Below are 21,192 nucleotides of genomic sequence, written 5' to 3'. Positions count from 1 at the left end.
TTCATATTGTAGAGCTATGTATTATATGGCTAGCCTAATTGACAGCTGTATGGCACTGCATATAGATTAGAGGACAACACCATTTCTGAGTATATTCTAGGTCTAGACTGTAGTGGTGTGTGGCATTTCCCATGTTTTTATATAGCTGAAAACCAGTGGTGCTGTAATACCACCTTTATTCAAGCCTCGCGTCACGTAGTTCTCCGGCGCGCGTTCCCCACTTTTGGTATGACCCCCTGACTGTGCCAGCAACACGTAACAGCTCTACCACTGAGGAAGCTGCAGTGGGCCTGCCCCCTTTAGCAATCGGATGTTTACTTGCTTTGTCAGCTGTGTCCTCGCAGCCTAGCCTACTATAGTCAACCTCCGAATTGATCAGAACCTCGGACTTGAACCCAGGATAGCAATATATCAGACCGCCAAGGTTCCTTGTCACTCATTTCCTCTTCTCTGCTACAATAGGACCTTGAACAAGGGCGCATTACGTTCACTTTTGTTTTTTGCTAACCAGTAAAGATGACATTAAAATCCAATAAAAACGAACCCGCTGTCATACTTGAGCGGGTCAACAGTGCTCGAACAGCCCTCTCCGACCTGTACCTGGAGCAGCTGCTTCAAAACAAACCAAAGCCAGAAAAGGTAAGCGGTTTACAATACATTCATACGATTGCCATACAATTAAAATGATAGAAAATATGTCTTAATCAGATCATCAGTAGGCCTATATGTCTGTCTGGTAGGCTATAGCCTACGTACATTCCTTGGTGATGTCGTAAAAGCTATACAGATGTGTCTGTTAACTTCATTGCAGGAGTTCAAGACGCAGGGGATATTAATGCGCTGGTCAGCGCTGGTAAAATCCGGTTTAAGACGATCATCTTGGTGTTCATACGCTTTTTGTGTTGTTCATATATAGCCTACATTATTAAACATATTATTAATATATATATATATATTATTCATATATACATGATTAAATATAGGTTGTTCCTATTTGTAAATTGTTTAACATGATGACCACACAGCCTATTATGTCATATAGGCTATCATGTTCAGAGCTTCAGTCTAGGTCACTCCAAGACGTTACTGCATTAGGAGAGTTCAGTGCTTGTCAAATCCTATCTTAGTTTGTTCCAGACAGGTAATAAGCAAGATTCAGTTCTGCAATTTCTCTCACAAGGAACAGAAACCACACACCAGGCACAAGGGCTGCGTTTAGACAGGCAGCCCAATTCGGATATTTCTTTCACTAATTGGTCTTTTAACCAATTAGATAAGCTCTGAAAAAGATGTGCTGTGAATGGTCAAAATATCAATGAGCGGGAAAAAATATCAGAATTGGGATACCTGCTAAATATGTGTATGTGACCAACAAAATTTGATTTGGTTAGTTTAAACACAGCTTAGCAGAATCAGATTCATGTATTTTTCAGAAGAGGGGACTGACGATGGTACTAATTGCCAGCATAGGCCTACTATGCCTACTGTAGTTTTTAACACTACTTTTACCTCATGACGTTTGTTTAGACGTGTCCATATGGTGATCATGTACAGCATCTGAATTCTACAATGTGTTATGCTCCAGTTATAATCTTCAACTGTCGTTTCTAGGCATAAGTGACATAAGCGGCCGCTTAGAGCCCCACAGACACTAGCGTGCTCCAGGAAGTCTCAACTTACTGTTGGGATAGTAGAATACACAACTGGCACATTTCCATTGAGGATTTACCCGTGTTTTACCCGTGTCTCACTTGGCCAGGGCTCTGTCAGACCTGCTCTAACTTGGAGCCAAGGCAATGCCATGGGTACTTTTCAGCTGGCATTTACATAACAATGGATAACTGTCAACTTTAAAGTAACTGTCCAGTATTTCCAGAATTCATTGAAATATGACCTATAATTAATTACAGTAAGAGTGAAATAGTTTTCCTTCCAAAAAATAGTAATTAAGTATGTAGGATCTGCCCCTTTTTTAAAAACTTTTCGCCTAAAATGACATACCCAAATCTAACTGCCTGTAGCTCAGGCCCTGAAGAAAAGTACCATTTGAAAGGAAACACTTTGAAGTTTGTGGAAATGTGAAAGGAATGTAGGAGAATATAACACAATAGATCTGGTAAAAGATCATACGATGAAAAAACTTTTGTATTTTCTTTGTACCATCATCTTTGAAATGCAGGAGAAAGGCCATAGTGTATTATTCCAGCCCAGGTGCCATTTAGATTTTGGCCACTAGTTGGCAGCAGTGTATGTGCAAAGTTTTAGATTGATCCAATGAACCATTGCATTTCTGTTTAAAATTTTGTATCAAGACTGCCCAAATGTGCCTAATTTGTTTATTAATAACTTTTCATGTTCAAAATTGTGCACTCTCTTCAAACAATAGCATGGTATTCTTTCACTGTAATAGCTACTGTAAATTGGACAGTGCAGTTAGATTAACCAGAATTGAAGCTTTCTGCCAATATCAGATATGTCTATGTCCTGGGAAATGTTATTGTTACTTAGGCTAATGCGATTAGCATGAGGTTGTATGTTAGCTCAACCGTCCCGTGGAAGGGACACCGATCCCGAAGGAGTTTTAAAAAGCAGCTTTTCTATGTTGGAATGATGTGGGTGTACCCCAACAACAGAATGGTGGGGGCACATACCGGTCATTAAAAATATTAATGTGAGTAGACCGCTGATTGGCCAGCTCATCTTCCTTAGAAGGATGACATCTTCGTCTATGAGGAAATAGCAAGTATTTTTTAAATGTCTGTTTGAGGTAAGGGGTTTTTCAGTGTTTTTTTCTCCAATTTATGCTTTTGCCACAAATACGAATATAGGATGAGTGAACAACGTTATTTGGGTATGAGTTAACAGAATATGAACGTTTTCACTGAACAGTTACTGTAACACCTTTTCACAAAGCGACAGTCTTGAATGATGGAGAGGTTGTTGATTCTGCTCACCACAAGCCTTAAAGTGGAACTGACAGTGTATTAACTACTTTTAAAAAATGAAACAAACAGACAATCATAATATCAGTCAAAAATATTCAATTCCCAGTTTATGCTACAAAACCAACTTTATAAGAGGTTTTAAAAATAGGTTGTGTTTGACAAAAAAATCTATGACATACAGTAAGGCATTGTTGGCAGCATAGATGGATGCAGTTCAATGCATGATTAATATAATTCACCAATACATTTCTTGGTAGTCCAAAAAATATTGCTGTAAGGCTGTAAATCTCAGCTGGCCTGGTACATTGTTTGCTGCCTCCACCCATTCGGGATGCACCGTTTCAGTTTCAATAACTCAATATTTTGTACAAAAACAGACGAATGTAACTAAGGTTGGGAATGTCAATACAATCAAACTAGCAAGGGCAATGATCACAAGTCAGTCATAATATGGCTAATAGGCTAGCACACCTGTCATACACAAGGCGTGACACATTTCTATCTGGCCCGTGCTAGGATTTGGGTTGTCAATTCATTTCGGCCCGCGATCATACCGCCCGCGATGCGCTGCACAACAAGTCACAAGCGAGTATAAATGAATCAACAGAGTCATCTACTTTATGAAGTTACAGCCTGATGCGCTCGCGTCAGTGAATAAAAAAAACATGTTTTAAGTTGAAATGTTATGACAACCTATAGCTACATTTTTGTTATTTGGAGTTATTAAATACTTTTCTGATCAGGGCCACAGTATATTATGCACATCTGCATGCATAGCAGTAATGGCTGGACCAATATAATTTATCTCTTCTATTGTTTAAATATGTTAAAATGCTATATACAGCATCCTATGTACATGAGTGGACATTATAAAGGCCATATTTTAATAAAACAATGGGCAGTTTGGGTCGCAGTTGCACGTTTCTTTGTTAAAACAAGTAGTCTATGTGTAGCTAGCTAACATATTGTTTTTTTCAGTGGCTACAGCTAGAGATGCTAGTGTCATTTGGTTAGCTAGCAAGAAATGTGAATCACTTTGCCAGCTAGCTATGCTGAACTTGAAGAACTGTTATCCACAGTTAGCATATCTCTTAGTTGTCAATCAAATGTATTTGGCATGTGTGGGCAGGCAGGCAAATTCCCATTGAGTTGTCAAAACGTGGGATGGGACCAGCATGCATTGGCAGGCAAGCTGCTGGTGATGGGTTGTTCGCGAACGAGTCGGCTCTAGCTCTTGTAGGTGAATGTTGGGAGCCGGCTTGCATATCAGAAGAGTCTAATCTATTTCTAAAAAAATATATGAATATGAATAATCAATATTTAAATTAATAGAAAGAACTAATTCAAAGAACGGAAAAAAATTTATATATATATATATATAGGCCTAAATGCTCACACATTCGTTCTGACGGTCTGCTCAGACTAACAGCCTCACCTGTTGTTCCTGTCAATCAGACACGCAGCGTCAACCAATGAACCAAATATGCGTGAGGGAGGGCTGAGCCATCTCACTCACCGTCACACACTTAGCAGCCGAGGAGAGAGAGGAAGGACAGCTGTGAAAACAACAGCTGGAAAATGAGTCGGAAGCACAGTTGCATTTGGGTGCATTTTAGTAATGTAGACAATGTTAGAGCACAGTGTAGAATTTGCCAAAACAAAATCTCATATAAAGCAGGTTCTACGCACAACCTACACCGGCATATGCGAACTGTGCACCCAACTGTGAAGCTAGCTGTAGTAGACTTTGCAGTTTTGCAAATTGTTATTTATTTTTTCTTTGATATGGTGCAATATTCTATTATGCTGTTCAGATTGTATTCGTTTTGAATGGTTGCATTTATATGCCCTTTGTTTATATACATTAAAAAGTTATACTTTAAATGCATATGCTTAATAGCATTATTTTTCATAACAAACCAATGCATTTTTAAATACATTGTGGTTAAGCTAGAGTATGATTTCATTTAATAATTTAATTAGAATTGTTTTAACACCAATCGTAGTCAAACTATCGCAAACTGTTTGACTTGAAAAAATACAAAACATATTTTTTTAAAGAGCCATTTGGGAGCCAAAAAAGCCGTCTCTTTTTGGTGAGAGCCAGAATGCCCAATACTACAAGCTGCAGAAGGACAAGCAGGCTACAATTCCCCATTGTTTATCAGTGCAATTTTGATGGTCAACTGGCTGAAAAAGTTTGAGAGACTATCTAATGTTCCCTAATTAGATTTTTGCTCATCTTGCTCTGGCTAGCATTAGTTGTTGATCTTGTTGTTGATGATGTGCATTGGCAACTTAGGAAGAGATAGCCTACCTTTTCATGGTTGTTTGATCACTAGGACTGTGAAGTCCCCAAATGTAAAAGGACTCCCGTGGTATTTACTGTACATATTTGCAGAAATCCATTCAAATGCGTTCTAATGATCTAAAGTCGCATTGTTGCTACTGCCTGTAAACACACAGTCCAGTTCAAAGTGAATGATGCCAGGCCTGTGTGGCAAGTGGCTTATTCACATATAGTCCTACTGTAGCTCTGATTGGCTATGGCGCACCGGTCTGCGTAGACTCTGGTGCTGGACAAGACAGATGTTTTTATTAGGTTTTATTTACTGCAGTGCCTATTAATTGTCCGAATGCACGGCCGCTTTGCCACATTTTATTGCTATAGAATTTCCACAAATGTCTTACTCTACGTCATTCCCAAACATTCTATGAATTTACGAAAACGTGAAAATGACCATATCTAAGAGCTTGCTTGTCTGAAAATGAACAAAAAAAGGTGTCATATTCTTCCTGGGGGTGTATATGAACAGATTTGAGTACGATTCCATGTTGATAACATGTTGTCAGTTCCACTTCAAGTGTCACACTACTGATGGAAACACAACAACTCTAGAGCTTATACACATTAACTTAAAACATTGGCGTCCCACTGGTCTGGGGGTAAATCTCAATGGAAAAGCACCAAATGTGTATGTTTCCCTCTTGTTTTGTCAGTCACCGACAGTCACTCAATTAGCCCATGTCAGCTAACATTTTATAGATCGCTAGGTAAGTTAGTCTAGCTAGCTATCTAAACCTTGTAGTAATTATGGCCAAATTACTGACCAGGCACCTTGTGTGCCTAAGGGCTCTGACCTCCAGGGGGCCCCCATTGGTTTTTCACACGCAGATATCATATGAACATGGCATGAGTCATGGAAAAATGTGTAGAATTGCAGGCAATTAGTTTAAAAACTGCAAAATGTTCTCTCCATCGCATGGCAAAATGCATAGAACTGCAGAACATTTCCTTTCAAACGGCAAAATGTTTCTCTCAACCCCATGGGAAAATGAATAGAATCTCATGAAATGTATTTTAAAACTGCTAAATTTTCTCACCTCCGCCAAGAGGGGGGCGACTAAAATGTTTGGACGATGAGGTGGGGGGGCCCCCCAACCAAATCTTTCTTAGGGCCCCCAAAATGCTAGAAACGTCTCTGAGCGTCAATAACATCAAAGGATGCAGGCAGCTGCTCTGGGTGTTTTAATATGGATTTTCGTCTGTCTTCTTAATTATTTGTGAAAGAATTCCGTATGTCAAGTAAGGGTCTTACAGTAGTAGTATGCTCCCATTCCAACCACACATTTCACCATGGACCTTTGACCCCACAGGTGAGGAGGGCTTAATGCTATCAGCGTCTTGATGAGGCATAACTATAGTAGACCGTTAATCCCCTCAGTCCCATTGGTCCCATGTCCTTGTCTTTGTTTGCTTGCTTGGCAAAAATGCCGAGCCAGGTGTACCTATTAGATGCAAGCAGGAGGTTGTCCTTTGTCTGTCTCAAGTGGGGATTTCTTGGTATGTGATGATTGTACAATAGGCCTCGCCAGTTTCAGAGGATTAAGGCTAAGGTGCACAGCAGCGCCTTTACTGCCTGGAGTTTGAGGGGATTTACTTGAGGAATGGGTCATTCAACTTGTAAATATATCAAGTACTGACATTGTAACACTCACAGCATTCCAAGAAAACAAACATGTTGATGTTTATGGTCTGTTTGCATATATATTTTAGAGGCTATTTATACAGATAATTTGTATAAAAACCGTATGAAATGTATTTATAATTATACAACAATATTTTGGGGTGACAATATTTTCTATTACACAATTTCTGTTTTATCACATGCCTCTAGTAATTTAATAGGATCTCTATGGTGTCACCCCTCTATTGAAGTGGAATGACGGGTTAAAATACTCTGCTTGATCAGGGAAGGAGCTAATGAGTGATAGAGTAAGCCAGGCAATCAAGTTCGAAAGAAGCCATGACACTTCCAACAAGGACTTGGAAGTAGCAACTTTGACATGGTAAGGGGAAGCCTTGCATGGAGACTTTTCCCTGACATCAGCAACGGGTGCAATAACCTGGTGCAGCAGTACCTCAGGGAGAAGCTGAAATGTGAAATCATCATCTATTGTGAGATCTGGACTGTCGCCAAGTCAGGATCACATCTGCTTTGAGGAGGCAAACTAATATCTTAAGAATATCATAAAGATGAGTGCTGGTGTCTCATTCTTTGTGTGTGTGTGTGTTGCTTGTGTCTGGATAAGGCTTCCTGTATGTGGTAGCTGCCTGGAGTGTGCAGACTACATAAGCTGAGTCATGTTTCACTGGACACTAGCCTAATCTTCCAGGCTAAAGAACTGCAGCTTTCTATAAATAGACACACAGCAATGTCTGCCTAATGCACGATGTCTCCCATCCTAAACCCTTGTCTCATCGGTGCAGTTAAAACAGGGACAGACCGAGTGTTATGTTCCGTGCTCTCATCCTCTCATTGAACCAAAACACATGTCCTCATGAATAATGTTGCTCTGCTTTTTATATCAAGCTTTCTTCAAATGATGGTACCTGCTTGCGGGTTGTGTGATTACAAAATGATTATGCATTACATTTGTTAACTGTGTATTCTACATAATAAGTACTATGTAACAATGAGTACCAACCACACTACTTTACACTGTACCTGTAGTTGTAATTACAATATAAATACATACTGTATGTTTTAGCAACACTTATTGTGAAGTGGGACTCATCCAACATGAGCTTGACTCAACAAAATGCCTACAGCAATATGTGAGTGTAGGCAGAAACTTGTCTCATATTTTCTTCTATATTTTGAATGCCATTTATTGTAGCATTTATGTTAAGATATAGGGAGGGGCTCACAGATATGTGCTGCCTTAGGCTGTGTTTACACAGGCAGCCCAATTCTGATCCTTTGCCCAATTATTGGCCAAAGAGCTGATCTGATTGGTCAAAAGACCAAGTAGTGGCAAAAGATCCGAATTGTGCCGCCTGTGTAAACGCAGCCTTACCGATGTGGCCCTGCAAGGTCTTGTGGATCAATAGTTACATTTACATTTAAGTCATTTAGCAGACGCTCTTATCCAGAGCGACTTACAAATTGGTGCATTCACCTTATGACATCCAGTGGAACAGCCACTTTACAATAGTGCATCTAAATCTTTTAAGGGGGGGGGGGGGGGGGGGGGGGTCAGAAGGATTACTTTATCCTATCCTAGGTATTCCTTAAAAAGGTGGGGTTTCAGGTGTCTCCGGAAGGTGGTGATTGACTCCGCTGTCCTGGCGTCGTGAGGGAGTTTGTTCCACCATTGGGGTGCCAGAGCAGCGAACAGTTTTGACTGGGCTGAGCGGGAACTGTACTTCCTCAGTGGTAGGGAGGCGAGCAGGCCAGAGGTGGATGAACGCAGTGCCCTTGTTTGGGTGTAGGGCCTGATCAGAGCCTGAAGGTACTGAGGTGCCGTTCCCCTCACCGCTCCGTAGGCAAGCACCATGGTCTTGTAGCGGATGAGTCTTAGTCTATTGGTTAGAAATCTACCCTAACCTAGCCCTGGTATGTTTGGGAGGGTTTGATTATAGAGACATTAGATCCAGTTTGTACCTTGAACTATTTGTCTAGCAATCTTGTGTTGTTGCTGTTTCACTGGAACATGATGTCTTTCAAATTGTGTATTCACAGCCATATTCACAGCACCCGGTGTAATTCCTCCTGTTCATTTCTTATCTAAATGAATACAAAAATATCCTACATTCCAACATAACAGATGAATGTTATCATCACTGGATTAGGTGATGGGAACCACAGATGGATGAAAGAGCACACAACACTTAGACCTATAGCTGTGTTGTAATGTTGATTCAAAACATGGCCCTTAGTCTCTGTTATTTTTGACACTACTCCCCTCCCCACTTCAATTTTTAAAATGTATTTAACATTTATTTTATCGGGGAGTCATAAATAGTCATCAATAACCAAGCTTCCATCACTGGTGGATGACTACAACTCCCAGAGGCCTGCTGTTCACACACTGAGGTCAGGGGTCAACACCAATGACAACTAGGAAATCACATGTACAAAAGACCCAAAGGCTTCAAGACCAGATTGTTTTTCTTTGACTCTGAGACCCTCCCCCAGCCCACCTCGTAATCTGACACTGCTCAGTGCAGTGGAAGTAGGAAGCCACAGAAGAACATAGTGTTTTTCTTCTGGGAGTGCCAAGGACCCCCGCAGTTGAATCCACCCTGGAACTTTGGAGCCTTTTTTAGATAGGGTATAATTCGGTATTTCTGAGTCCTGTTCACTAGTTCATCATTATGAGATAAAGAAGATTATTGAGAATGTTTACTCTGCTAAAACGACATTGGGAGGGATTATACCATGAGCGGCTGTAAACTTTTAATAATGCTATAGTTAAACTGTGTTACCTGTTGAGGAGGATTACCCTCTTTGTTTACTGTCAAACTGATAATATCTACAGTGGGTGCTTGCCTAATTTGACTCTAACAGCATAACGAGTTTTGTATTTCACATGACATAGTAACAGGACTCTTTTGGAATTGTATTTATTTAACCTTTATTTAACTAGGCAAGTCAGTTAACAACAAATTCTTATTTTACAATGACGGCCAAACCCTCCTCTAACCCGGATGACGCTGGGCCAATTAGCTCTAACTGGACTGTTGATAACTCACTTGGTAAAGTAACTTTCAAACTGTATTGGGTATTGGGTATTGGGTATAGGCTGGGTATAGGCTGGGTATAGGCTGTCAGCTCAACCTTTTCTGTCTCACTTTAGACCAGGGGTGTCAAACTCATTTTGCCCCGGGAGCCGCATTCGGTCTTCAACGAGGTCCGGAGGGCCGCACTGAAAATCAGCAAGATAGTCATTTTAAAGTATACTGAGTTATATATAACATATATATACTTTTTTTACTCCAACCACCTGTGGGTTGTATGTTTGACAGCCAAACTTTAGACCCACACCTTTTTCATTCTTGGCTGTAACTACAGAAAAGGGATCTTGCTAAAAACCCTATTGGAGAAGTTCCCTAAAAAGTTTCAGGAAAACTAGTGCTCATCAATTATACAAAGCTGACCTTGAATTCACGGCCCAGTAGGCAGACAGTTCATCAAGGTCGGCTTGTAATAGTGGGAAACAAGTATGCCCGAGTCATCATTAAAACAAAAATGGAACGTTTTTCAACTTTCTAGTAAGCTTGTTCAAGAAATGCATGTGCTGTGTGTTCTTCAGCTGACCTCGGCTGTTTTCTGCTATTAAAGATATTCATTATCCAGATGACACCAGTTACCCTTTAGACCAAAGTCTGGCAGTTTCCTTTGGACATGTGACTTCCTTCGCAGTCCAACCACGGTCAGCACTTTGTAGGGGGATTTATTGAAGCCTGGGTGAGCCTGTCTTTTTATGACTTAGTCCTGTGTGCTGAACAATATGATTAATGAACTTCAACCTTTTTGCCTGTATGATGATGAAACTATGTGATGTGTCCCTTACCAGTTTCTTTCAAAACAGGCCAGGACATGCCCGTCTTGGTAAACATGCAGCATACTGCACTCTATGGCCCTATGGGGATGTCATTTCATCAGTGTTTACCTTGGATCCAGTTTGAAGAGTGTTCCACTACAATGATGTGTTGGTGTGTTATGACAGACACTATTTCTACACTCCTGGTATTGGTCTCCTGTAATATCACTATTATGTTACAGAGTAAACAACTTGTTTACTCACATTGACCACAAGACCCTTCTAGGCTTTTACTGGAACACTGCAGACTAGTCCACATGGTGTTGAAGCCTAGTGTGTGTGTGTGGTTGACCTTGCTGCGTTTCCGGGAATGTATCCCCCGTAGGAATCTCCCATACACTGCATGATTAGCCCCCCCCCACTCTCCATGGCCAGTGGCCACTGCAGCTGCACCAAACAGGGCACAGAATCTTAACATCTGTCATTTCTGTTTTCATTGCTGTTTTAACGTTCAAGTCTATTCAAAATGTCGGAAAGAATCCACAGCCTACTGGGGTTTGTGTTGAAAGAAAAATGGGCCTTTGTCAAGCTTTGACAGTATCCTTTTGTCATTCTCAGTCAGGGAAGGTATGGTCAGGATCAGGGTTAATTTTCCCTACCTCAGCATTTTTCTCAAGGCTCCCCACAACCAGTTTGTTTGAGCTTGGGCGTGTGCATAGTGAGATAGTGTACACAGCTCCTCCTTAAATGGGGAAAACAGACAAACATCAAACTGGTTGTTCTTCGGCTAATGGCCTGACTACAATGCATTTTTAGACCCAGTCAAAGTGGTTGACTGAAGGGTCAGGCTGTAAGTAACAGCGGTAACAAGTTTGACAGTTTGCTTTCCATCTTTGTTGAAAATCCATCTGTCCTCGTGGTTCCTCCGAGGCAGACAACTTTAGGAGTTTTTTTTAGGGGTTGGTGAGCATAGAAATAGACAAAATAGACCTTGTCCTAAAACCTCCACACGATTTTCAATAATATAATATGCCATTGTTGCACATAGAAAACACACTCTAATGATAACCCACTCGGTTACAAGGGACAAGGAGAGACTAAAACCGATAAGATAAAGGAAAATTGCTTAGTCATTTTTTATGGCCTTGTTGTTTTCCCTCAAAGACATCACTGCCATCATCCGTTCTTTAGCCAGTGGATCTGACTACACTAGACAAGACTACTGGTGTATTGATTCCTATTCTTATACAGAACTATGACAGATTACCCCCTTCTTATAGGCCTAATTATTTTTGGGTGAGCGGATTATTGTGGAAACAAAACAAAGCTATCAGAGTCATTGCGAATGAACTTGTGTCAGTGTGATGTGGTCAAGCACATTGAACAAATGATTAGCTCGTCTAAAAAGAGAAGTTGTTTACATGGTTGACAAAGGCACCATGAGATTTCTCTGAACTAATATTATTACGTTCCATGTCCCCCATAGAGCTTAAGATCGTTAACATTGAAGGGACACTTGCAGTTATCTGTTGCAAGATACTCAAAACTTATCAACGTTAGATAGCGTCTCTCAAGCCACAGAGCTCGCATTACACAAACTCACACCGCTGGAGCTGGCAGCATGTTCCATCAGGGAGTGTAGGAGGCTTAATTCCATTACTGCACCTTACAGGTGGTAAGTAACCTTTGTCACCCAGGGGTCCATGTACAGAATAGTCAGGGGCTAGATTAGTCTGATGGCCGTCCACCTGAGTGGTTTTACTCATCCCTGGCAGGGCTAGCAATGTGATAATGCCCATGGGTTTGGGGGTGAGAGCAGTAAAAGTGAATTAGGTAGTGTGATAAAAGCTTGTGCCGCACTATGTGTAATGGAGGGACATCCGCACAACAGAGCAGGCTAAATCCCACGGGAGGTCCCATCTGGACCGGTCTTCTTCTATTATCCTCTCCATGTGTGGAGTTAAGGAAAGGAAAGGCTCCCATCTGCTTTAAATCATTTCATGGTCTACTTTTGGATCCCTGTTTTGAATGAGCTGCTGCGGTATTTCAAGGTCATAGAAAGGTCATTCACATAGAGCACTTTGGTGTACTTAAGCGTTTGGCATTTGTACTTGTATTCAATCAAACCTGGTTTGCACATTGCTGAAATGGAACGGGTGGAGTGGAGGTGAGGGATCATCAGCAAAGGCCACATTCCTCTGAGTTACATTACACACAGCTCGGTGTTCTCGCAGCCAGACAGTGGTCAAGTGGCCAGGGTTGCTATGTGTCGCTGTAATGGATGTCATAATCTTTACGAGGGATTTGTTTGTTCATATCAATACTTTTCTTCGAAACACGATCTCACTCGGGCGTAGCCATGGCAATCTTTTAGCAGGTGAACCAGAGCAGCGGATATGGGTTGTCCCTGCCTAATGAGCTGGTGAAAATGTGGAGTTAATTTTCAACCCTGAACAGATGCTGAAACTGCGAATTAAACATGGCTCTTGGCACACAGCCGAAAAAAGCTTTTAATAATGCCACTAGAAATGCCAATGTTCAAATAATCTGACATCAGGTGATCAGAATGCTAAACTCGTTGTATTTACAATGTATTTATGTATTCCTAGTAAACAAAAATGTAACTAATTGTAGCTGTATTGCTGCAACTGGCAATGCTTTTGAGTTGTTTGGGTGCTTTGCATGAGATTGTCAAAAGGCTTTTCCATGATTGCATTGTTCCACAATTTCTAAAACAAATAGGGCCAACCATTGACACCTAGTAACCCTGCAAACGTGGATGTTTTGGCCGGATTATGACATTTTGTCAAGATGATAATCCAAAATGTCATGTTGCAATAGGAGCACACTGCAGTTGTGTTCACAGTGAGTTTTTCACCCCAGTATCCTACTGTCAATGAATCCATCTCCTGTGCCTGTTGATGTGGAGTCTTGATATGTTTTCCCATAGGGGCTTATGCCAGCCTATGAGACAAAGGGAGCTGAAGTATACACCAACGGCAGTGCTGCTCACATGAACGGAACTGAGCCAACTAGGATGCGTGAGGTGGCGTTTGAAAAAAATCCCTCAGAGCCCATGGTAAACCATTCAGATGCCAATTCCTCTCTTTTTATGTCTCGCTTACTCCCTTTCTGTCTTTCTCTCCCCTTTCGCTTCCCCATCTCTCCTCTATCTCTGTGACTCACTCTGTCATTTTGAAGACGGGTTGATGTGTGCTGTTTTCATGTTTTTTTTGCCTTTAGGGGGTGACTCTGAAATGTAATGGAAAACAGAAGTGCACTGTGGCCAGAATATTACATGGGGGAATGATACATAGACAAGGTACAGAACTCAACCACATCGACGAACATACTGAAGTGATTGGAATGAATTTGTATTAGAACAGCAACATTATCCCCATACTTGTATGGAAAATAGACATTGGTTATTTGCCTGATAACTCTCCGTGGCCATACTGGTTATTCTGTACCGGTGCTGATTATTTCCTGTCCTTCTCCAGGTTCCCTACATGAAGGGGATGAAATAGCAGAGATCAATGGAACGAGTGTGGCCAACCAATCTGTCGACCAGCTACAAAAGATCTTGGTGAGTCCCTACTGTCTCTATTTTAACAAAGAAAAATATGCTGTAGCGCATTCTGCCCCTGAGAGAATGGGTGACATGTTGCAATCTCACAATCCTAGTTTTGAAAGTGTGGAGTGTAAGTAAAATGGTTGCCATCCTCCATTACAGAAAGATACCAGCGGAGTAGTCACAATGAAAATCATCCCCAACCAGCCAAGGTGCTCTCTTGTGTGTGAGGTAAGCCAATAAATGACCCAATGAATGTGCATACTTCCCCTTTCTGAATGGACTTGGCTATAATCACTATCTGGACTGAATTATTTTATTTTTTTCACCCTTAAGTCAAATTTCAAATGCATGCATAATCAAAGAAATGGTTACTATTCAAGCAGCGTTATGCTCATTGTTAGACTAGTTCTGCCATGATATCCCAAATTATTTCATCAGAGAAATACTGCAGGTACAGTTGAAGTCGGAAGTTTACATACACTTAGGTTGGAGTCATTAAAACTTGTTTTTCAACCACTCCACACATTTCTTGTTAACAAACTAGTTTTGGCAAGTCGGTTAGGACATCTACTTTGTGCATGACACAAGTCATTTTTCCAACAACTGTTTACAGACAGATTATTTCACTTATAATTCACTGTATCACAATTCCAATGGGTCAGAAGTTTACATACATTAAGTTGACTGTGCCTTTAAACAGCTTGGAAAATTCCAGAAAATGATGGCATGTCTTTAGAAGCTTCTGATAGGCTAATTGACATCATTTGAGTCAATTGGATGTGTGTCTGTGGATGTATTTCAAGGCCTACCTTCAAACTCAGTGCCTCCTTGCTTGACATCATGGTGAAATCAAAAGAAATCAGCCAAGACCTCCGAAATAAAATTGTAGACCTCCACAAGTCTGGTTCATCATTGGGAGCAATTTCCAAACGCCTGAAGGTACCACGTTCATCTGTACAAACAATAGTATGCAAGTATAAACACCATGGGACCACGCAGCCGTCATACCGCTCAGGAAGGAGACACGTTCTGTCTCCTAGAGATGAATGTACATTGGTGCGAAAAGTGCAAATCAATCTCAGAACAACAGCAAAGGACCTTGTGAAGATACTGGAGGAAACAGTTACAAAAGTATCTATATCCACAGTAAAACGAGTCCTATATCGACATAACCTGAAAGGCCGCTCAGCAAGGAAGAAGCCACTGCTCCAAACCTGCCATAAAAAAGCCAGACTACGGTTTGCAACTGCACATGGGGACAAAGATCTTACTTTTTGAAGAAATATCCTCTGGTCTGATCAAACAAAAATAGAACTGTTTGGCCATAATGACCATCGTTGTGTTTGGAGGAAAAAGGGGGAGTCTTGCAAGCCGAAGAACCCCATCCCAACCGCGAAGCATGGCGGTGGCAGCATCATGTTGTGGGGGTGCTTTGATGCAGGAGGGACTGGTGCACATCACAAAGTAGATAGCATCATGAGGCAGGAAAATTATGTGGATTTGATATATTGAAGCAACATTTCAGGACATCAGTCAGGAAGTTAAAGCTTGGTCGCAAATGGGTCTTCCAAATGGACAATAACCCCAAGCATACTTCCAAAGTTGTGGCAAAATGGCTTAAGGACAACAAAGTCAAGGTATTGGAGTGGCCATCACAAAGCCCTGACCTCAATCCCATAGAAAATATGTGAGCAGAACTGAAAAAGCGTGTGCGAGCAAGGAGGCCTACAAACCTGACTCAGTTACACCAGCTCTGTCAGGAGGAATGGGCCAAAATTCACCCAACTTATTGTGGGAAGCTTGTGGAAGGCTACCCGAAATGTTTGACCCAAGTTAAACCATTTAAAGGCAATGCTACCAAATGCTGATTGAGTGTATGTAAACTTCTGACCCACTGGGAATGTGATGAAAGAAATAAAAGCTGAAATAAATCATTCTCTCTACTATTATTTTGACATTTTACATTCTTAAAATAAAGTGGTGATCCTAACTGACAGGGAATTTTTACTTGGATTAAATGTCAGGAATTGAGAAAACCTGAGTTTAAATGTATTTGGCTAAGGTGTATGTAAACTTCCGACTTCAACTGTATATTTATATATATATATATATATATATATATATATATATATATATATATAGTACATCCTTTAGTTTGCAAGAGGTTGACAGTCATTTACAGAGGGTCTCAGTCACCTATTGGTGCCATTGACTCATAACCTACTCTGCTCACGTGTTATAACGTAATCTGAATACTGTTCCTATTATCTTTTGACCTTATCAGCAAATTGGTGAATTATTATTTACTACCACCATTGTAATAAGACAAATAAACTGGGTTCCACAGTGTTAATCTTTTTTTTCTACGATACCATGCTTGAAACGTGACCATATCTTTGATACGGTACCTTCTGTACCTCCAATGATATCTTCTCCCAAATCCTCTTTATTAAATAGAGTTTGTTCTTTGTCAGGCGAATCCTCCCCTTAAGCCAATGAAAGACACAGGTGACTATACAATCATTAGATTCCACTAGTGGCCCGATATACAGATCATCATTCATGTTAGACTGGCGAACTGAACTGAAACACATTGGTAGTGTTCAACTTTTCATTCACTCTGCCATCTGCTGGTCACATTATGCCATCACATCTCCCCCAATTTATGGCAGTGGATAATGATTGTTCTGCCTTACAACCTAAAATGATGAAACATTTCGAATATGAGTTTCATTTTAAATGTGAACTAATTGAAAAACCGTGTTATACAACACAATGACAAACCCTTCAACCAAAGTCATGTTTGTCAATTTCTGAATAAAATAAGCATGTCCAGGCATTATGATAACTGCTCGAGTAGTATGGTCAGCGATGGCAGTCTAATGTAAAGCTTTTTGCCCATTGATAGATACTAATCCAACTTTGGAGCCCAAATCACTCCTGTGGATGGTACTATGTCCTCTGTATGTTGCGTCAGAGAGCATAATACCATGGGAAGCGTTTGTGACTCATTAACTGATAGATTACTAACTAACTCTAACATCTAGGATGCTGTTGAGACAGGTAAGTTTCATTTAAGCCACAGCACTATCTCCTTATTTTAGAGTAATATACGATTCTACCATATGCTGGAAACTGCAGTGCTATAAATCATTGCAAAGACCATATTAACCGCAATACACATATTCCTAAATGTTTTGCCCAATTCCCAGAAAGGAGATCATGTCCTCTCAGCCATCTCTGTGTGTGCAGCTGTTCTGTGTTACTCAACAGACGTACATGAGGGCTCAGTTTGACTACGACCCTGCCAAGGATGACCTCATCCCATGCAAAGAAGCAGGGCTGAAGTTCAAAACGGGCGACATCATTCAGATCATCAACAAGCATGATCCAAACTGGTGGCAAGGCAAGGTGGACATCTCTAGCGCCGACTTTGCTGGAATCATCCCCTCCCCAGAACTTCAAGAATGGTATGATCCGCAAAGTAGAGTAGTCCATCCACTTCTGATTACTCGTCCACTTCTGATTACTCGATTGCTCTAAAGTCCTGGGATCTGAAGTACTGGAATCATGAGGATCAGCTGATCCTAACCTGAACAAAAACATCAGACGCTGAAAAGCACACTTTGCTCTAAACCAAAAAAGAAAGATCACTTTGCTCAAAATAATATAGCGGTAATGTGTTATAGTTAAAAACGTTGTATGGATTGTAGGTGAGAGTAGGTTTTCAGTGTGTGAGTAACCCCAAGTCTCTCTGCTCCAGGCGGGTGGCAAGTAAAAGCAAGGCCACAGAGGGCACCCAATCATGCAGCCCCTTTGGAAAGAAGAAGAAGTGCAAAGACAAGTATCTGGCCAAGCACAGCTCTAGTAACACTTGTTATTTGTTTATACCCAATACAGTCTTGAGAACTACCTATACTAACTACATATAATGTATTCTACAATGCATGGGATTGTTTTAGATCCCTAAACCACCCATGCATTATTTCTCCCTTTTGTTAGTCTTTGACCAGTTGGACGTGATTTCTTATGAAGAGGTTGTCCGGCTCCCTGCCTTCAGCAGAAAAACCTTGGTGCTTATTGGTATGTGACCTGCCTGCCATAAAATGAATTGAAATCACAATAAAAGTGAGTATATTAACCTCCCTTGGCCTTCTGTAATCTCTCTTTGCAGGTGCACCAGGTGTAGGAAGGAGCCATATCAAAAGCTCGTTGCTGACCAAATACCCAGAGAAGTTTGCCTACCCCGCACCACGTGAGTATGACCTTTACTTCTAATGATCTTCTGTCTGGTTTTGCCAAATCCACCAACCTGCATTAACTGGGGCTCGATCCAAACAACAGACACCACCAGACCCCCACGTAAGGACGAGGAGAACGGGCAGGAGTACTACTTCATCTCCAACGACACCATGACCAAGTGCATCACTGGGAATGAGCTGCTGGAGTATGGCAGCTTCCAGGGGTTCATGTTTGGAACCAAAATGGAGACTATCCAGAAGATCCATGAGCAAGGAAAAATTGCCCTGCTCGATGTGGAGCCACAGGTAGGCATAGAACTTAATATACACTACACATGACCAAAAGTACTCATTGAATATCTCATTCCAAAATCATGGGCATTAATATGGAGTTGGTCCCCTCTTTGCTGCTATAACAGCCCCCACTCTTCTGGGAAGGGTTTCCACTAGAAGTGGGAACATTGCTGTGGGGACTTGCTTCCATTCAGCCACAAAAGCATTAGTGAGGTCGGGCACTGATGTTGGGCGATTAGGCCTGGCTCGCAGTCGGCATTCCAATTCATCCCAAAGGTGTTCGATGGAGTTGAGGTCAGGGCTCTGTGCAGGCCAGTCAAGTTCTTCCACACCGATCTCAACAAACCATTTCTGTATGGACCTGGCTTTGTGCTCGGGGGTATTGTCATGCTGAAACAGGAACGGGCCTTCCCTGAACTGTTGCCACAAAGTTGGAAGCACAGAATCGTCTAGAATGTCATTGCACGCTGTAGTGTTGATTTCCCTTCACTGGAACTAAGGGGCCTAGCCCAAACCATGAAAAACAGCCCCAGACCATTATTCCTCCTTGACACTATGGATTGGGGTAGATAGCTTTCTCCTGGCATCCACCAAACCCAGATTAGTCCATCGGACTGCCAGATGGTGAAGTGTGATTCATCACTCCAGAGAACACGTTTCCACTGCTCCAGAGTCCAATGGCGACAAGTTTTACACCACTCAAGCCGACGCTTGGCATTGCGCATGAGGATCTTAGGCTTGTGTGCGGCTGATCGGCCACGGAAACCCATTTCATGAAGCTCCCGATGAACAGTTATTGTGCTGACGTTGCTTCCAGAGGAAATGTGGAACTCGGGTATTGAGTGTTTCTACCGAGGACAGACAACTTTTACGCTCTTCAGCACTCGGTGGTCCCGTTCTGTGAGCTTGTGTGGCCTACCACTTCGCGGCTGAGCCGTTGTTGCTCCTAGACATTTCCATTTCACAATAACAGCACTTACAGCTGACTGGGGAAGCTCTAGCAGGGCAGAAATTTGATAAACTGACTTGTTGGCATCCTATCTGACAGTGCCATGTTGAAAGTCACTGAGCTCTTCAGTAAGTCCATCCTACTGCAAATGTTTGTCTATGGAGATTGCATGGCTGTGTGCTCAATTTTATACACCTGTCAGCAAAGGGTGGCTGAAATAGTTGAATCCACTAATTTGAAGGGGTGTCCACATACTTTTGTATGTATAGTGTATTTTAAAAAAACTGTTGGTTAGCATTGCAATTTGTCAGATGAATAACATGGTGCTTATTTTTTCTTGTTATCAAGACATTGAAACTCTTGCGGACGGCAGACTTTGCGCCTCTAGTGGTGTTCATTGCACCTACCAACTCATCTACCCAGGTACACTACTGCTCATTCGTTACATCCAGGAATTTTGGCTATTTGTTGAGGACCTTTCAAAATGCACCTCTCCAACCATTTATACCATATCAACCTTTCTAATAAGTAATGAAGTCCTGAAACTCTCAGGAGTCTGAAACATCTATCCCTTGTCTTGTAGTCGGAAGCTGTGCTGTCGATCCAGAAGGAGTCGGATGCCATCCACTCCACCTACAGACACTTCTTTGACGTGCTGCTGGTTAACAACGATGTTGATGAGAGTGTGAAAGGAGTGGAGGCGGCCATAGAGCAAGCCACTTCCACCCCACAATGGGTGCCGGTTTCCTGGGTCTACTGACCCGTGTTCCCCTGAAGAACAGTCTAACAAAACTGTTTTAATATCACAAGACCTGGCCACGCATTACTGATACACCACAAGGTTTGGGTAGCAGCTAATCGCCATGGTTACTGTCACTAAGTTTTGCACAAGTGCATAAAAAAAAAGCAATACAGAAGATACCATTTTATTTCAGAAAGTAGAATGAAACTCACCACAAAGGGATATTTTACATGTTTGTAAGATCTTAGTGCTTCTGGCTTTTCAGGTGCAGAATGATGGGTGCCATATGACTGCAGCTGATTATTAGCATGTTAATCCATAGAGGACCACTACTGTGAACGTAACACCACTTTACCGGACAGGGTTTCATCATCAGTATCCTTATCTCGGGTGGAATTGTAAACAGGGTGTCATGAAATGTTACATAACTATATTGTCAATATGGTCATGTATTAAAATACAGGGAAAACGTGTGTTCTACATGAAATAAAGGTTCCTCGTGAATTATTTTGTTGAGAACCTCATTAAATGGTCTCTGCTCAGAGAGGTATACCGCATGTAAGGCACGTTCAAACTGAATTCAATTTCCCCCCCGACACCATATTACTGTTCATGTT

At 41.5% G+C, this 21,192-nt stretch overlaps 1 protein-coding gene across 2 annotated transcripts; it reads left to right on the top strand.

Annotated features, from left to right (window-relative positions):
* Positions 1–247: 247 nt before the first annotated feature.
* Positions 248–21,082, top strand: LOC129868873 (55 kDa erythrocyte membrane protein-like). 2 transcript variants are annotated; one of them, XM_055943196.1, is made up of 12 exons: positions 248–639; positions 13,726–13,854; positions 14,019–14,097; positions 14,276–14,361; positions 14,509–14,577; positions 17,602–17,819; positions 18,113–18,216; positions 18,352–18,432; positions 18,524–18,604; positions 18,694–18,896; positions 20,182–20,256; positions 20,417–21,082. In XM_055943196.1, the coding sequence occupies exons 1-12, from the start codon at positions 517–519 to the stop codon at positions 20,591–20,593; spliced, it is 1,425 nt and encodes a 474-aa protein (XP_055799171.1). In that variant the 5' UTR covers positions 248–516; the 3' UTR covers positions 20,594–21,082. The 2 variants fall into 2 exon arrangements, with proteins under 2 accessions (XP_055799171.1, XP_055799172.1); XM_055943197.1 differs by having other exon boundaries at positions 249–639; positions 17,623–17,819.
* The last annotated feature ends 110 nt before the right edge of the window (positions 21,083–21,192 follow it).

This window comes from Salvelinus fontinalis, chromosome 13 (genome assembly GCF_029448725.1).
Source record: "Salvelinus fontinalis isolate EN_2023a chromosome 13, ASM2944872v1, whole genome shotgun sequence".
Classification (NCBI taxonomy): Eukaryota; Metazoa; Chordata; class Actinopteri; order Salmoniformes; family Salmonidae; genus Salvelinus; species Salvelinus fontinalis.
The sequence above is the reverse complement of the archived record's forward strand: the minus strand, read 5'-3'. Positions and strand labels throughout refer to the sequence as shown.

Coding starts and splice junctions, on each gene's coding strand:
- LOC129868873 (XM_055943196.1), top strand. CDS start 517: ATGACATTAAAATCCAATAAAAACGAACCCGCTGTCATACTTGAGCGG. Junction 14,362..14,508: donor ACCAGCTACAAAAGATCTTG/GTGAGTCCCTAC, acceptor CCTCCATTACAG/AAAGATACCAGCGGAGTAGT. Junction 17,820..18,112: donor TCCCCAGAACTTCAAGAATG/GTATGATCCGCA, acceptor TCTCTGCTCCAG/GCGGGTGGCAAGTAAAAGCA.